Consider the following 18,858-nt stretch of genomic DNA (forward strand, 5'->3'; position numbering starts at 1 on the left):
CCATTGGCTTCTTGACCAAAAGGTCTATATAGCTTCCTGGGAAACTGACCCTGGGAGCCCACTTGTAACAGAGAGTTAGGCTGCCCCCCCTTAGGTGGTGCTGGGATCCATCCCAATCCAGTCAGTACCATAACCTGACTTCATACTTCCCTTCACACAACTCTTGTGAGCTATCCCTAACAATCATGAGCAATGGACAAAATTGTTAAGCCCATGAGGTAGACAGTGGTACCCGAAGTATCCAAAACAGGTCTTGGCACACAGCAGGGACTTGGTAAGTTTTGGCTGAATAACGTGTGCACTCCCTGTACTGCCACTACAGTGCCAGCCTCAGGAAGAAATACTACTTGCACCACACTTATCCCTAAACACTTCTTCCTTCCACCCAAGCCATGCCCCAAACAGGAATAATTTTAGCATGAATTGTTCTTTTTTTTTTTTTTTTTTTTATCACAAGTTGCCAAGAGCACTTTATTTTTTCTTTTCAACATCCTGTTCTGCAGCTTCCTTGGCCCTTTTTGCCCGGATGCCAAAGAGCCGGGCATTGGCACGGGCCATGCGGAGACTGGCGAACGCCTTGAAGTTCTTCTCTTCCTCTGTGATGACTCTGGCTTTCTCCTTCTTGTAGACGTTCCGTATGGGCATGACTGGCCCGGTCAGCTGGGTGGCCAATTTGAGCTCTTCAGCAGAGCTGTCTCCCTTCTTGGGGGCCGAGGGCTTCCTGGGGAAGAGGATGAGCTTGGAGCGGTACTCCTTGAGCCGCTGTACGTTGGCCTGCAGGGACTCCGTGCACTTGTTCCGCCGCCTCGGGTCCACCGAGATCCCAATGGTCCGGGCCACTTTTTTGTGGATGCCGGCCACCCTCAGCTCCTCCAGGCTGAAGCCCCTGCCGGCGCGCACCTTGGTGTGGTACCTGACCGTGGGGCATCTCACCACCGGCCGGAGTGGACCGGACGCGGGGCGCGGGGCGATGCGGCGCGCCTTGGCCTGCCGGGCCTTGCGTCTGCGGATCTTGCGCGCCGGCTGGTTGAACCACGTGGCCACGCGCCGCTGCCAGTCCTTGTGGAAGTGGGGCTTCAGGATCATGCCATTCCGGCTGGGCGCCATGGCTGAGGCCGACTGGCCTCCTCCGAGGGTTCACGGCCGCGGAAAAAAAGCATGAATTGTTCTTTATAGCCCTTTTAAAGCATGTAAATGAAGTGTTTAATCTGCCAATCATCAAGTGAAGACTACAAAATAAATATGGATTAAGAGACCAGTGTTGATATGGCTAAATTCCTTCAAGTATACATTGATAAACTAAAATGTTTTTGCCTGTAATGATTCAGTAGTTTGACCAAGTCTCTCTGTCTGAAGGTGAATGTGTTCCCCCAGACAACTCAAGACAGTATGAATTAGTAGAACTTATGGGTGGCTTGTGTTTTTCAAACCCATTGGAAAGGACCTAATTTAGGGATCAGTGATTTAATGAGCCTTTCAAAGCTGAAAATATATCCCACTGAGATTTAAAACAGAAAATAGATTTAGATAGAAAAAATAAAACAAAGCTAGTTTTGTGGTTCACGGACACAGAAAGGTGCTAGAATTATTTACTGCTTTCTAGACTTTGCATTATGACTAAATTGTATTTTCCACGTTTTTCATTAACTTAAAATGTCTTGAGGTAAACACATCATTTGTGTTTGGATTAAATCCAAGGTGTTTCCATAGCTTCCTTCTGAGCTGCTAAATATTAGGCTGGGAGGTAAGAGTTCTGGTCGACCCCTTTGTGAAAGTAGCACTGGAGAAAATGTACAGATTTCACCCAGCAGCTGGATTAAGATTCTAACACTATAGCAAGCTGAGGCTCTACAACAGAATCACATGGTACGATCTTCTAGTCCAGAACTTCCTCACTTCCAAAACCAAAATTCATTCCCTCGCCTTAAAAATTCTCAGTTTCCCCAAATTGTACAATAACACAGAGTTGACCTGCCCACCCTCACACTTCCTGCATCAGCCCTTTGTAAAATCTCTGCAAGGACAGAAGCTTCTACCACCTCTCTGGATGGTTCTAGGCAAGTCCAAGTTAATAGATAATAAAAATCTCAGAAGTCACTAGGATTTCAAATTTCCTTCCCAAACTGAATGAGACTGATTAAGTCAGTTTCCATTAACAGCAGGTCTTTTACAACAGATGGAAGATTAAAGATGAATAGAAAAGCCAATTCAGTATAGTCTTTTCTTTCCCCTCCCTCCATTCTACCCCTCAGTCTTGGAGACAGGGATACTTCTAGGGTGAGACTCAACTGGGTTCCTAAAATCCATCTGATGGCAAACAGAGAATGTCATAAAACTGGCCCTCACTTGCCACCAATGTTAGGTGCCCAGTTGATCACCCAGCAGAGCCCTGGGTAAATTACCCGGGGGAGCTAGTGAAGAACACTCAGCTGAAGGACACAGACATTTTTTGAGAACTTTTCTTGGATCCTGGCTACCTGATTTGGCATGCAGTTAAATTCTGAATGATCACTTCTTGACCCTTCCAAGATTGATTCACAAGCAGAGGTTCCTATTCGCTCATTTTATATCCACATCCCTCACGTCTTACATTCACCTAAGACATGGCCAGAACTTCACAATGCTTGTCCAGAATGCAACATGGCTCTGAAATTCCAAGTTGTTAGTAAACAGTTCTTTATATTGAGTTGCAATTACCTTCCCTATGATTTTCAACTTCTGTCCCTAATTCTATTCTCTGGAACAAATCACAGTACCCTTTCATATATAGTGATATTTTTCTAAGAAAGTTTTAATGCCTTGCTTGGCAATGGTGCTTGCTCCTTTTAAAGGAAAGCTTGAACTTTTAAAGTATTTAGTGAACAGTCAATTAATCAGGAACCTTGAGTACCTACTGGTGACAAGTACCACACTCAACATTGAGAATAATCAGCAGTAATTAATCAACTTATTCCTAAGGGATTGTTTTTCCATGGTTCTGTTGTTCTGGTTTTGTGATGCCTCCTCTGAAGAGAAAAATCATTTAAGAACTAAATAATTGGTGGGGGGAGGCATCAAAACAATGTACTATGTGCTAGTTGTAAATGTAACCTGGAGAAAAAGTGGGAGTGGGTATGAGGCAGGAAGCAATAATATTCACTTGGCTCAGAGCAATACCAGGTCTTTAGCATTTCGTTTCATTCTCATCACAACTTTGTAAGGTGGGTTTTACTCTCAATTTAACAAAAAGGAAACAGGTTTTAAGAGGTTATTTAAGTAGGCCAAAAAAGGGAGAAGACTCAAATCAACAGAATTAGAAATGAAAAAGAAGTAATAACTGACACTGCAGAAATACAAAGGATCATGAGAGATTACTACAAGCAACTATATGCCAATAAAATGGACAACCTGGAAGAAATGGACAAATTCTTAGAAAAGCACAACCTTCCCAGACTGAACCAGGAAGAAATAGAAAATATAAACAGACCAATCACAAGCACTGAAATTGAAACTGTGATTAAAAATCTTCTAACAAACAAAAGCCCAGGACCAGATGGTTTCACAGGAAAATTCTATCAAGCATTTAGAGAAGAGCTAACACCTATCCTTCTCAAACTCTTCCAAAACATAGCAGAGGGACGAACACTCCCAAACTCATTCTATGAGGCCAACATCACCATCACCTTGATACCAAAACCAGACAAAGATGTCACAAAGAAAGAAAACTACAGGCCAATATCACTGATGAAAATAGATGCAAAAATCCTCAACAAAATACTAGCAAACAGAATCCAACAGCATATTAAAAGGATCATACACCATGATCAAGTGGGGTTTATCCCAGGAATGCAAGGATTCTTCAATATATGCAATCAATGTGATACACCATATTAACAAATTGAAGAATAAAAACCATATGATCATCTCAATAGATGCAGAAAAAGCTTTCGACAAAATTCAACACCAATTTATGATAAAAACCCTCCAGAAACTAGGCATAGAGGGAACTTTCCTCAACATAATAAAGGCCGTATATGACAAACCCACAGCCAACATCGTTCTCAATGGTGAAAAACTGAAACCATTTCCACTAAGATCAGGAACAAGACAAGGTTGCCCGCTCTCACCACTATTATTCAACATTGTTTTGGAAGTTTTAGCCACAGCAATCATAGAAGAAACAGAAATAAAAGGAATCCAAATCCAAAAAGAAGTAAAGCTGTCACTGTTTGCAGATGACATGATACTACACACAGAGAATCCTAAAGACACTACCAGAAAACTACTAGAGCTAATCAATGAATTTGGTAAAGTAGGAGGATACAAAATGAATGCACAGAAATCTCTTGCATTCCTATACACTAATGATGAAAAATCTGAAAGAGAAATTAAGGAAACACTCCCATTTACCACTGCAACAAAAAGAATAAAATACCTAAGAATAAACCTACCTAAGGAGACAAAGACCTGTATGCAGAAAACTATAAGACACTGATGAAAGAAATTAAAGATGATACAAAGAGATGGAGAGATATACCATGTTCTTGGATTGGAAGAATCAACATTGTGAAAATGACTATACTACCCAAAGCAATCTACAGATTCAATGCAATCCCTATCAAACTACCAATGGCATTTTTCACAGAACTAGAACAAAAAATTTCACAATTTGTATGGAAACACAAAAGACCCCAAATAGCCAAAGCAATCTTGAGAAAGAAAAACGGAGCTGGAGGAATCAGGCTCCCTGACTTCAGACTATACTACAAAGCTACAGTAATCAAGACAGTATGATACTGGCACAAAACCAAAAATATAGATCAATGGAACAGGACAGAAAGCTCAAAGATAAACCAACACATATATGTTCACCTTATTTTTGATAAAGGAGGCAAGAATATACAATAGAGAAAAGACAGCCTCTTCAATAAGTGGTGCTGGGTAAACTGGACAGCTACGTGTAAAAGAATGAAATTAGAACACTCCCTAACACCATACACAAAAATAAACTCAAAATGGATTAAAGACCTAAATATAAGGCCAGACACTATAAAACTCTTATTAGAGGAGAACACAGGCAGAACACTCTATGACATAAATCACAGCAAGATCCTTTTTGACCCACCTCTTAGAGAAATAGAAATAAAAACAAAAATAAACAAATGGGACCTAATGAAACTTAAAAGCTTTTGCACAGCAAAGGAAACCATAAACAAGATGAAAAGACAACCCTAAGAATGGGAGAAAATATTTGCAAATGAAGCAACTGACAAAGGATTAATCTCCAAAATATACAAGCAACTCATGTAGCTCAATGTCAAAAAAACAAACAACCTAATCCAAAAATGAGCAGAAGACCTAAATAGACATTTTTCCAAAGAAGATATACAGATTGCCAACAAACACATGAAAGAATGCTCAACATCATTATTAGAGAAATGCAAATCAAAACTACAATAAGGTATCACCTCACACCAGTCAGAATGGCCATCATCAAAAAAATCTACAAACAATAAATGCTGGAGAGGGTGTGGAGAAAAGGGAACCCTCTTGCACTGTTGGTGGGAATGTAAATTGATACAGCCACTATGGAGAACAGTATGGAGGTTCCTTAAAACACTAAAAATAGAACTACCATACGACCCAGCAATCCCACTACTGGGCATATACCCTGAGAAAACCATAATTCAAAAAGAGGCATGTACCACAATGTTCATTGCAGCTCTATTTACAATAGCCAGGACATGGAAGCAACCTAAGTGTCCATCAACAGATGAATGGATAAAGAAGATATGGCACATATATACAATGGAATATTACTCAGCCATAAAAAGAAACGAAACTGAGTTATTTGTAGTGAGGTGGATGGACCTAGAGTCTGTCATACAGAGTGAAGTAAGTCAGAAAGAGAAAAACAAATACCGTATGCTAACACATATATATGGAATCCAAAAAAAAAATGGTTATGAAGAATCTAGGGGCTGGATGGGAATAAAGACACAGACCTACTAGCGAATGGAGTTGAGGACACAGGGAGGGGGAAGGGTAAGCTGGGACAAAGTGAGAGAGTGGCATGGACATATATACACTACCAAATGTAAAATCGATAGCTAGTGGGAAGCAGCTGCATAGCACAGGGAGATTAGCTCAGTGGTTTGTGACCACCTAGAGGGGAGGGATAGGAAGGGTGGGAGGGAGGGAGATGCAAGAGGGAAGAAATATGGGGACAAATGTATATGTATAACTGATTCACTTTGTTATAAAGCAGAAACTGACACACCATTGTAAAGCAATTATACTCGAATAAAGATGTTAAAAAAAAAATAAAATAAAATAAGTTGCCCAATATGACACACTTGCTGTGGTATAGCCAGGATCCACACCCAAATCTAATCCCAGAGTGCATGCTCCTTGAACTGTGTAATGATACTCATTAACCTACAAAGAAATCGATACGAGAGCATTACCACTTATCTTGGGATCTGATACTGTGTGTGGCTGGCTAACACTGTGCCCCCTTTCTGCTATTTGTTTTATATGCAGATCAACCAAAGACTACAGTTATTTTTAGCTTTAGAACATTCTTAAGTCACTGAATTGCAATATAATTGCGTATCATTTGCAATGACATATATCTTTTTATTGGGTGTTTCCAGATTGGCACGTCACCAAGCTCTTATAGAATGAAAATTAATAGTCAAAAATTTAAAAGAGAACATACCCTAGCAGAGAACTTTGGAGGGGAGAAAAATCATTTGGTCATCTATTTTTCAGGATATTTTAAAGCTATTAAAATCAATGAGTATGGGGGAGGGGTGAAAGTAAATTTGGAGGGAGCAAGTTTCCTCTGCAAACCCTGTGCAGACGTGGGATGCTCTCACAGTAAAATGACAGCTAAGGGAATCCTGGTGGGTCTCATCTGGGTCATTCACTTTAACTCTGACCAGGATCCGCTTGACCGCCCCGTTCCTTTGCTAACTGGCCACCTTTCGGCAGGAGATGGCTTAAGTCACGTTACTCTACCACCCATTTTTCCAGTGTATCGATTTCTGCCACATTCTAAAAACCACCACAGTGCTCAAGGAGGCATGTTCAAGACCCTCCTCACATCTCCCAGTGATGGGAGACAGATCTAGCTCAGCTATAGGCAAGACACTTGAGTTTTAACCTAAAAGAACAGATGACAGAGAAGTAGGGTTTTCTTCAGCATGCCATGCCAGCTGTGACATCTGCCACACAGAGTCACACCTTTCTCATGAAGGGCAAGGTTGCTCACCATTTTCTGACTCCAAAAGTATTTCTGATATGGGTGCCTGCGATTAACCTCATTTATTGACTTTACACATAGGAGGTGTGGAGAAAGGCTCAGTGGTGCTCTTAACTGTATCCTCTGTAGCTAGCAAACAGCCAGGATGCTGGCATATGCGTGTTTTCAAATTCTCTACAAGGGTAGAAAACTTGAATGGGTCCTTTGTGTCAGAATCTCTTTTAAAGTTTTTAAAAGTTCAATATGAAATTAAAGGAAAAGAGTTCAACTTACAGATCTTTGCATCCGACCATGCAACACATCTGTCTCATTTTATCTTGGCTCGTAGAGGTCACGTTAGGAAGTGGCATGAACAAAACCAAAACGGACCGCATACCTAGTGTTAAATGTGAGGCACAGCCCGGTATCCCTGCAAGTTCTGGCTTCAGGTGATTCTGAAAGCAGTGCTATGAAATAATATCGCCCAGGTTCACTGGTCTCTAGCCCACTAGCGCCAGCACACTCCCCTCCACCAAAAAAAAGAATTACTACTCTAGGAAACTTTGTGTTGAAGCAATCATTCTCAGGGTCTATGCATTCTTTCTTCCTTGACTCAATCTAAGTTTGCTACCACAGAAGTCTCAATTCCTTTCTTGCCCAGAGAACAGCTGTATCAGCTTGATATAGTACACTGGATATATGGTCACTGCTGGCAACAGAAGATGCCTCGGTGTGTGCTGGGGATGGAAGTGGAGATTAAGGTGTTGATTCACCTCAAAATCTTAACACATTGCTGCTGCCATTAGGGCTCAAGCATAAGAGGAGACTATGGAACACAGTAAAAAAGAAGCTACTCAGTAATTATCGATTATATGTGATTTACAAATCATTTTCATATATAATGCATTAACCAGCCTTGCTTTTGGTTGTAACAGAAACCAACTCAAACTAAATAAAGCAAATGATAATAATAATCATTGATTATGTGCATACCAGAGTATCTCACTAAGCTCAGGGCAGGAATGCAGCTGGGCCCCAAGAATGAGGAAGTGGGATGCCCTAGTCCAGGAAAGCCCCCAAATCCTCTCTTTCTTTTGTCTTTATTCTAACTGCAGTGCTACTTTCTCTGATTCGACTGCAGGATTGAAAAAAATGTCACCAGCCAAAACCTTCTGAGTTTGTCTCTTCTTTGTTTAAAAGGATGGCCAGATGAAACTGGAATTTTATGGTCTTAACTGCAAGTGTTTAAAGGTCCTACTTGGTCAGATACCCAGGCATCCTTTGTCAATCACCTGGAGTAGGAGGCTGGGTCATGTTACTCAACCATGGCTTGTAAGAGCCCAGCCATTATAACCATGAGGAGGATGGGAGTGGGCCAGGCAGTGGAGGAGACAATTACCCCAAAAGTGAGGGTCCCAGAGAGGCAACCCAGTGGATACTAATACCTATATTAGTTAGTTGATCCTCTACCCCGCCCACTGAAGTTTTTATTACTATTATTGTTCCCATTTTACAGAGGAGAAAACTGAATTTCAGAGAGATTATATAGGTAGTAAAGGTAAAACTGAAAGTGGAATCAAGGTCTTCTCATTCCCTTCATCAGCCCTTATGAGATAAATAACTTTAAGAGAAACTTTAAAAAAAAAAAAAAAAGGTACACAGGCACCCATCCTCTACATGCAGAAGACTTTAAATATAACTGGAGATACAAGACAGACTTTCATGAAAATAGTTTAATAACATTTTGAAAACAACATAGACCATACAAAGCAACATGTGAATATTTCAAACTATGGAAAATAATTAAACTTTGGATTCTTATTTGGAAGGAACTAGAAAAGAGTGCAGGGAGGACATTTCAGGCCTAAGAAGTGGAAGAAGTCACACATTACCAGCAGCAATTCTCATATTAATACTGAAAATTTGACTCACTCATCACCCTACTATTTGCAGGAGGACAAGATTTATATTTTCAAAGAAACAGAGGCTGTGGAAGTATAACTACAGAGAGCCCTAGATTTCCAGATTTCCAAGCAGTCACAGAACCCAGCCTCCAGGCTCCCATTCTCCTCCTCAAACAGAGCCAATTTCTTCCAACTATTCTGTTTTCAGAGGCAGTCTCCACAAAAAGTGCTACTTTAATCTCTAGTTCCATAGGATCGAGGCAGAAATCCTTCTCAGATCATCCTCTGAATAGGATTTCATTTGTTTTCACATCACTGCCCTCAAAACTAAGAATTACTTCTACTAAGAATTAGTTCTTCCTGAATTTTTCTAACCCACATCCAACGTCATTTTTGGTATCCAGATTCCAGAAATGACATCCAGATCTGAACAAGATAAAGTGCCCAGTTAGAGCAGAGCTCAGCTGAACAATTATTAGTTTGGTCTGTTATCTCATCGCATGTTGTAGTTCTACAATCCCACCCAAACCCCTTGCAATGGGAAGTCAGGGACTCCGGCTCTAGATTCAGACTTTCCACAAGCTCATCTAGTGATTGAAGGAAGCTCTTTAACCTTCTGAAGTTTTTGGCTTCTTCACTCAGTTATCAACAAATATCTTTTGAGTTCCAACTATGTGCCAGGCTCTGTTCTAGGCTCAGGAGGTGCAGCAGAAACCAAGCAAAAAAGAATTCCCTGTCCACATCGAGCTTACAGTCTATTGGCCAGGACAGAAAAATAAATAAATTAAATAAAATATTAGAGGGATTCTTTGAAAAAAATAAAGCAAAGGGAAAGAGGGAGTAGAAGAGGGTGGTTATAATTTAAAATAACATGGTAACTGTAGGTTTAAATGACCAAGTGACAACTGAAGGCGATAAGGGATATGCAATATCTAGAGGAAGGGCATTTCAGACTGAGAAACAGCCAATACAAAGGTCCTGAGGTGGGTGCATGCCTGGTATGATCGAAAAACAGCAAAGACGTTGCTGGAGGGAGAGGCGGAGGAGGAGAGCAATAGGAATTATGGTTGGAGGGCAACGGGGGAGCAGATAGTACAGGACCTTGGAAGGACATTGGCTTTTATTTTGCGTGAAATGAAGCCCAGTAAAGGGGTTAGAAGAGTATGATCTGATCTAAAGTTAGATTTGAACAGGGACATCTTGGCTGATATATAAGGATTAGACTTCAAGGTAGCAAGAGCAGAGACAGGAAAATGAGTTAAGAGGAGGGTGACCGTACATCCTGTTTGCCCACAGCAATCCTGAGCCATGCGTCTCAATACTATTATTAATGCCTCTCCTTTTTGAGTCTTTAAAGTGTCCCAGTCTGGATAATACATTATATTATCACCCCAATTCAGAGGCTATACTATTTCAAAATCCAGATGAGAAATGATGATGGTATGAGATAGGTTAATAGCAATGACGAAGTGATCTGATTCAAATATATTTTGAAAGAGGAGATCGCAGGAGTTCCTGATGGATTAGACGTGGACCATAAGAGAAAGTGAGGCGTCAAGGATCACTCTTAAGATTTGGGGGATGGAGCAACTGAAGGACAGAGCTGCCATTAAATAAGATGGAGCAGGAGGGGCCGGGAGTCCCATTTGGGGCATGTTAATTTTGAGCTATTAGATATTCAAGAAAGGTGTCAATGAGGCAGTTGGAAATATGTCTGAAGTTCAAGAAAGAGACCTGGGCTAGAGATATAAATTTGGGAAGCAATAGCATATAGATGGAATTGAAAGCCATGAGACTGAAAAGAATCATCAAAGATGTGACTGTAGAAAGAAGAAAGGTCCAAGAACAGAGTCCTGAGGAGTCCCAGGGGTAGAAAAAGACGAGGAGACTGCGAAGAAGTAGCCAGTGAGGAGGGAAGGAAACCAGGCACTCCTTCATCTTTACAATGAATTTGTTACATGACGCCAGTGATGTTTTTTTTTTTTTTTTTCCTTAACACTAATATTTTATTAGATAAGTTGTTGAACCTATTGGTGGCCCAGTTTTTTTTTTGTTTTTTTTTAACATCTTTATTGAAGTATAATTGCTTTACAATGGTGTGTTAGTTTCTGCTGTTTTTTAAACTTTTTAAAACAAGAGATACATGAGGGACAGCTATATTAAAAGGTGAACTGCAAACAGCAGATAGAGAGGGTGACCTCTAGTCTCCTCATCCACTTCAACCACAGCCAGTCTGTGTTTTCTTGCTCCAAATAAGAGGCTGCTGCATAAGATTTCACTTATTAAAAGGGTGGCAGGGGGTGGGAGGAGTTAGATCCCCACGACTTTAAAAAAAAAACAAAACAAAACCCATTACCCTTGATAATCTTCAAGGTCTATGATTCCTTCTGGCTCTAAAATTTATTTGATTCTACCCAATTCTAACAAAGAAAGAATTTTCTGATGTCCAAAGCTACTTGCCACCGTGACCTGATAGAGTCAAGGTGGAGATGGGGCATTGGAATAGTTTCTCTTGCTTGAGAGTTTCCATTTGTTATAGGAATTAAGTCCCATGAAAATAGAAAGAGAAAAATAACAATTGGCCTGGAGGAGTACGAAGTCAGTGGAGTTTTAAATATGAAACTAGGAAATGTTTTATTAAACAGCTAAGGCATTACTGGCTTAGACTAGAGAACAAGCCTGCTGTAAATCCCACTAACCTCACGAGTATTCCATTTATCTAAGAAAGCCACGGAAGCACATTCCAAGAGAGTTTCTTGCTGTACTTCGCTGACAGAGCAAAAGAAACACAGGCTCTTCCCCACAAGTATTAATAATAAAAAATAATAGTCATTGTTTGTCAAGCATTAAATGTGTGCCAGGAACTGTGTTATGCTCTTCGTGAGTATTCAATCACTTAACCCTCACAGCAACCTCAAGGTAGGTACTCTCAGGTACTCAATATTCGTGGAAAGAAAATCATGACTGAGACCGACACCAGTTAACTTGCCCAAGGTTACCTATCTGGGTAAGGAGTGGATCTGGGATTCAATCCCAGGGCTCTCTGACTCCAAGGCCAGTATTCTGAATCATGATAGGAACTTGGATTCGTTCCCTGGGTCTTAATAGTGGATGAAGTGGACGCTGTGGTGTGTCCCACCCAGCTCCTGTCTCATTCCCACAGCTGCCAGGAGCATAGGCTACCGATGGCTCACAGCTGAGTCTCCCCTTGGACGTCCCCTCTGCCAAAGGGATCTGTCCCGCCAATGGTTACTTCCTCTCCTCAGGGACACCTGTAACCAGTAACTGATGGATGCAAGGAGAAGAAGGCCCGGCCCCTCGCCTCAGTTTAGGATCCCTGTGAAGGGCCAACCTCCTCCAGAGTTCCTAAATCCACGTCTCACTCTGTCCAATCCTGCTTTCCTAATCCCCTCATGAGATCACATCCCATTAAACTTCCCCCACACAAACCTCCGTCTCAGGGTCTGAGTCCCAGGAACCTACTAAAGACACTGACATCTGCAGAGATCTGCTTCAGCCACTCCTTCTATTCATTTAATTACCAGCAAACGTTTACTGAACTCCAGGAACGTGTGAGATTTCTTCTGTTGAGTACTGTCTGTTCATAACATCTGTTCATTTTCTATTAGGTTGTCTTGTTTTAAACTTTACAAGAGTTCCCTGACATATTCTGGATACTAATTTCATATTAGTCATCTGCATTCCATATCCATTCTTCCTGTGTATGTCTTATCTTTTAATTCTATGGTTATCTTTTGCCGTACAGAGGTCTTTATTTTTGGACTGTCAAATGTATGGATCCTTCATGGATCTACCATGCTTGTATTTCATGCATCTTACCTAGCAAAGCCTTCTCTACTGAAAATCAGAGAAATGCAAATTAAAGCAATGAGATCCAATTTCACCAACTGTATTCACAACATTTTAAAAGTCTGATGATCACAACTGTGAGTGAGAGTGTGGAGAAGCGGGAATCCACACGCACACACACATACACACACACACACACACACACCCCAGCAGGAAAATAAATGGGTGCCATTTACAGAGCACTTTAGCCAGTAAAGATAGGCACACTGGTAACCCTGAAATTCCACTTTTAGGTATAAACCCTAGAGAAACTCTCACACTTAGGTGTGAGGAGGCAATACAACAAGGCATGTACTTACTGTTTATAAGAGCAAAGGATTGTAGTATAGTCTGAAGTCAGGGAGTCTGATTCCTCCAGCTCCATTTTTTTCCCTCAAGACTGCTTTGGCTATTCGGGGTCTTTTCTGTCTCCATAAAAATTTTAAGATTTTTTGTTTTAGTTCTGTAAAAAATGCCAGTGGTAGTTTGATAGGGATTGCATTGAATCTGTAGATTGCTTTGGGTAGTATAGTCATTTTCACAATGTTGATTCTTCCAATCCAAGAACATGGTATATCTCTCCATCTGTTGGTATCATCTTTAATTTCTTTCAACAGTGTCTTATAATTTTCTGCATACAGGTCTTTTGTCTCCCTAGGTAGGTTTATTCCTAGGTATTTTATTCTTTTTGTTGCAATGGTAAATGGGAGTGTTTCCTTAATTTCTCTTTCAGATTTTTCATCATTAGTGTATAGGAATGCAAGAGATTTCTGTGCATTAATTTTGTATCCTGCAACTTTACCAAATTCATTGATTAGCTCTAGTAGTTTTCTGGTGGCATTTTTAAGATTCTCTATGTATAGTATCATGTCATCTGCAAACAGTGACAATTTTACTTCTTCTTTTCCCATTTGTATTCCTTTTATTTATAATCAAGACAATATGGTACTGGCACAAAAACAGAAATATAGATCAATGGGACAGGATAGAGAGCCCAGAGATAAACCCATGCACCTATGGTCAAGTAATCTATGACAAAGGAGGCAAAGATATACAATGGAGAAAAGACAGTCTCTTCAATAAGTGGTGCTGGGAAAACTGGACAGCTACATGTAAAAGAATGAAATTAGAACACTCCCTAACACCATACACAAAAATAAACTCAAAATGGATTAGAGACCTAAATGTAAGATGGACACTATAAAACTCTTAGAGGAAAACATAGGAAGAACACTCTTTGACATAAATCACAGCAAGATCTTTTTTGATCCACCTCCTAGAGTAATGGAAATAAAAACAAAAATAAACAAATGGGACCTAATGAAACTTAAAAGCTTTTGCACAGCAAAGGAAACCATAAACAAGACGAAAAGACAACCCTCAGAATGGGAGAAAATACTTGCAAACGAATCAACGGACAAAGGATTAATCTCCAAAATATATAAATGGCTCATACAGCTCAATATTAAAAAAAAAAAAACCAACCCAATCAAAAAACGGGCAGAAGACCTAAATAGACATTTCTCCAAAGAAGACATACAGATGGCCAAGCAGCACATGAAAAGCTGCTCAACATCACTAATTATTAGAGAAATGCAAATCAAAACTACAATGAGGTATCACCTCACACCAGTTAGAACAGGCATCGTCAGAAAATCTACAAACAACAAATGCTGGAGAGGGTGTGGAGAAAAGGGAACCCTCTTGCACTGTTGGTGGGAATGTAAATTGATACAGCCACTATGGAGAACAGTACGGAGGTTCCTTAAGAAACTAAAAATAGAATTACCATATGACCCAGCAATCCCACTACTGGGCATATACCCAGAGAAAACCATAATTCAAAAAGACACATGTACCCCAATGTTCATTGCAGCACTATTTACGATAGCCAGGTCATGGAAGCAACCTAGATGCCCATCAACAGACGAATGGATAAAGAAGTTGTGGTACATATATACAATGGAATATTACTCAGCCATATAAAGGAATGAAATTGGGTCATTTGTAGAGATGTGAAGGGACCTAGAGACTGTCATACAGAGTGAAGTAAGTCAGAAAGAGAAAAACAAATATCGTATATTAATGCATATATGTGGAACCTAGAAAAATGGTACAGATGAACCGGTTTGCAGGGCAGAAATTGAGACACAGATGTAGAGAACAAACATATGGACACCAAGGGGGGAAAGCGGAGGGGGGGTGGTGGTGGTGGTGGTGGTGGGATAAATTGGGAGATTGGGACTGACATGTATACACTGATGTGTATAAAATGGATGACTAATAAGAACCTGCTGTATAAAAATATAAAAAAAACAAAATTCAAAAATTCAAAAAAATAAAGAGCAAAGGATTGGAAACAATATAAATAAATGTCCATCAAAGGGAAATGGATCAATAAATTGTGGAATATTCATACAGTGAAATAACTTATAGTCATTAAATGAAATAAACATGGATAAGGCTGCAAAACAATAGGTAGAGCAAAATAATTGCTAAATTTTAACTTATATTAAGTTTATAAAAAAGTAATAAAAGTAATAAAATGTAGTTATGGATACATAAATATGTAACTCAAACATATGTATGGTAATAATAAACACTGACTTAACACTGACTTTACAATAGTGGTTGTCTCTGGGAGAGAAAGAGGAAGGAAGAGATGGATTTGGGGTACCTGGGAGCCTTCACAATATGTTTTATTTCTTAAATTTAAAAAAAAGTCTAAAACAAATGCAGCATAATGTTGGGATTTGATAAGGCTGAATAGTAGGTAAATGCTCTTCATATTATTCTCAATTCTTGTCTGTTTTGAAATATTTTACAATAAAAATGCATTAAAAAATGAAAAAATATCTAATACAATTGAGAATTCAAGATAGATTTCTTGGTATTATTTTAGGTAGATCTTAGTGGACCACAATGATTTGATAGGAGATACAGGAATAGGTATGTCATGGAAACATAAAAGAATTAAATAACTGGCTAAGGAGTTCTTACTAAATTTGATCAACACATGAAACTTTTTAAGGCTCTTAAGCAGAGAACTGGTATGAGTGCAGTCGGGCCAGGTGGTATAGGGTAGTTGGAACAGAGAGCAAGAGGAGGGGAGCGGTTGGAAAGCTCCTCTGGTGAGCAGCTGTGAAACCCCCAGGAGTGTGCAGCAGCGAGACGGGAAGCGAACAAAAGACTTTGCACAGTGGCGTTCCACCTCCCATTCAGAATTAATTAGTTAATTAATTTTGAATCAATTAAAGGAGGACAGTAGAGGAGGGCAGGAAGTCTAAACTGGTTCTGAATACAGCTGCCTGAATAATCATGGATGCTGGTGTGATTAGACAAAGCAGAGATCTCAAAAACTGGAGCTGGTTGTGGGAGAGTCCGATTTTGATTCTGGTTTTGAACATGTTGCATTCAAGGTGCTGATGGGACCTCTAGGAAGAGAAAACAAGAAGGCAACTGAAGGTGAGAGTCTAGAGTTTGGTGAAGAGAGGTTAGAAAGATGGTTTGAAGGAAGTCAATGGCAGCAAGGGGAGAGGTAATGTGAGAATGTTGTTAAGAGCTTAAAAGAAGGTAAAAGAAGGAAGGAAAGAAAATTGGGGAGCACCATGCAGGCTTTGAAGCTCCACCTTCCCTTTGGCGCTGCACAGCAGGCCTGCCCTAAAGTCTCCCAGCCAGGACAAGAAAATAAATGGAGGCCTCAGTTATTGGCCTGCTCCTCTGTTCCCATCACCAGCTCTACCCCGCATTGGGAGGGCCTGGGGTGGCTGTGTGTGGACACCCCATCCTTCAGGTCCAGATTCTCTTCCAGCACACACACATATACCAACCACTGCCCAGGAAGATGGATGAGGAACAAGGCCTTCAGAGGCCTGGGGAGAAGTCCTGGGGTCATTTGGACAAGGACTCTCTAGTCCTGGGTACCCGGATTACAGAGGAGTAGGGCGTGAGCTCTGGGCGGATACCCTTGACTCCCCAAAGTATCTTGCCCCATTGGTTAGGGGCAAAGCAGAGAAGGGTCTGAGCAGCATCGTCTAAAGCAGGGGTTCTGGACGACTGCCCAGATCTAAGGGTAGTACTGCCCCGTGGCTGATGCAGAGCCAAATTCAGAGGCTATTCCTGAGTAATATTTCCTATCATTTTCAACATTTCCATTCCTACCTGGGTCACCAGAAACATAGGGTGGAGCTCTCGTGGGAGAGCAGAGAAAGGGTAGAGGTTCCAGGGCACCAGTAACTCATTAACTCTTTATACTCTTCTGTCAGCAAAGGAGAAGGAATATCTGTTGATCATTCACTCAACAACAGTCTGGCCTTTCAAAGCAAAGAGAGTCACCTACTCCTGGGGCCAATGCTAGACCCAGGGCCAGTTCTCCCCAGGCACCTGGTCTTTCACAGGAAGCCTTAATCTATCCCCAATCAGCAACTTCTTGGACTTTGACACAGACCTGCAGCCTACACAGCACAAGCTAGCGGGCTCAGTGACAGCCAGGTGAATATGAGCAACAAAAGCAACCAGAGCACTTTGCAAATTAAAAACCTGCGATGAGTACTATTAAATCATAGCACTTATTATTAGTTGAATACACTGTTTAGCCTGTAGCAAGAAAAATTACACCTCAAAGGAAAACAGAAAAATGTTTTCTATCCCATCATGTCTTCCTAAAAGAATAAAACTACTGACCTCAAAAATATATGTAAAGAAATAAAATAAAAATACACTAACTTCTTTCCAAGAGTTATTTGGAGCTCAAGATACTAAAATTCCAATTTTTCTGTGCTGATGAAATGGAATACTTTCTCCTATCATCCTTCAAGTTTATACTGCAATAGTAAGATACAGTATCTTACATCTTGAAACTATGAGAAATGTGTTGGCAAAGACTCTTTGATGCAGATTATTCCACAACATAAATCAGGGCTGGTTAAACACACAAGAAACAGAGATGGCAATTCAAGTAATTTTACAATTTGCTATACACAGTAGTAAGAAAAACAGGAAGTAGGTGTTTATTAGCAGTTCCAAATATACCAGCCAAAATACAACTCCCCATGGAGTCTGAGTTATTCAAAATATAGCAAAGAACAGAATTCCTAAGATTATAAAAGGGTAATTAATCACAAGCAGTGTTCACAGACCAGTGATTTGGAAACTACCTTCTTATTGAAGATCTGGATCAAGAACAAACTTCAAAGCAAAATTAATTGATCTCAGATTCACTGCATCTGGTCAATAAACCCTCCCCCAAAATGTCACTTTAAGCCCACTCAAAAGTCTATCTTTTTTTATTTAACAATTCTGTATACAGGGCATTAAATGGTCATTTTTCACTTAACTTGGTTAGCATATCATTGCCTCCCACATAAGCTATTTGCACTAAGAACACCACGTCTTACTGATACTCTGTAAATTGCACTCAAAGGTCAGGCATGTTGTTTAGGCTTGTTTCATAGGAACACAGGTCCATTATGAAGCTAGAGTCACAAACCAAGAGAACTCACTTGCTTGGATGTCTAACATGACCTTGTGGCTTTCAAAATCTTGCCTTTGACTGAGTGAACTTTTAAAATACACGTCCCAAGCATTTCTGAATTAGGACAAAATACCTGTAATTTTAGTCACATCGATTCAAAAATGCATATTTAAAATATATGAAACATAAATATATGTTAATTTTTGCAGAAGTTATGTAAGGAATTTCAATGCAAATTCTGACCTGATTTGGGGAATTATGTGATTAAGAGCCTTAGGAACTTCTGGCAATAATGATTACTTCTGGGAGTGACCACAGACAAATCTCTGTTCTGTGACTCAGTTTCTCCCCTATAAACAAAAGAAGTTCAATGTTTGGCTCAGCTACCTAAAAAATTCATTTGGATT

General features: G+C 40.2%; 1 protein-coding gene across 1 annotated transcript; it reads right to left on the minus strand.

Moving 5' to 3' along the window:
• Window positions 1-429: 429 nt before the first annotated feature.
• Window positions 430-1,156, minus strand: LOC118891337 (60S ribosomal protein L13). The gene has a single exon (XM_036845194.1). It carries the CDS (start codon window positions 1,105-1,107, stop codon window positions 472-474), a length of 636 nt encoding a protein of 211 aa, XP_036701089.1. The 5' UTR covers window positions 1,108-1,156; the 3' UTR covers window positions 430-471.
• Window positions 1,157-18,858: the final 17,702 nt, after the last annotated feature.

The sequence above is a fragment of the Balaenoptera musculus genome, chromosome 2 (assembly GCF_009873245.2).
Source record: "Balaenoptera musculus isolate JJ_BM4_2016_0621 chromosome 2, mBalMus1.pri.v3, whole genome shotgun sequence".
Taxonomy (NCBI): Eukaryota; Metazoa; Chordata; class Mammalia; order Artiodactyla; family Balaenopteridae; genus Balaenoptera; species Balaenoptera musculus.

Excerpts from the sequence above, each read along its gene's own strand:
- LOC118891337 (XM_036845194.1), bottom strand. The coding sequence starts at position 1,107 with ATGGCGCCCAGCCGGAATGGCATGATCCTGAAGCCCCACTTCCACAAG.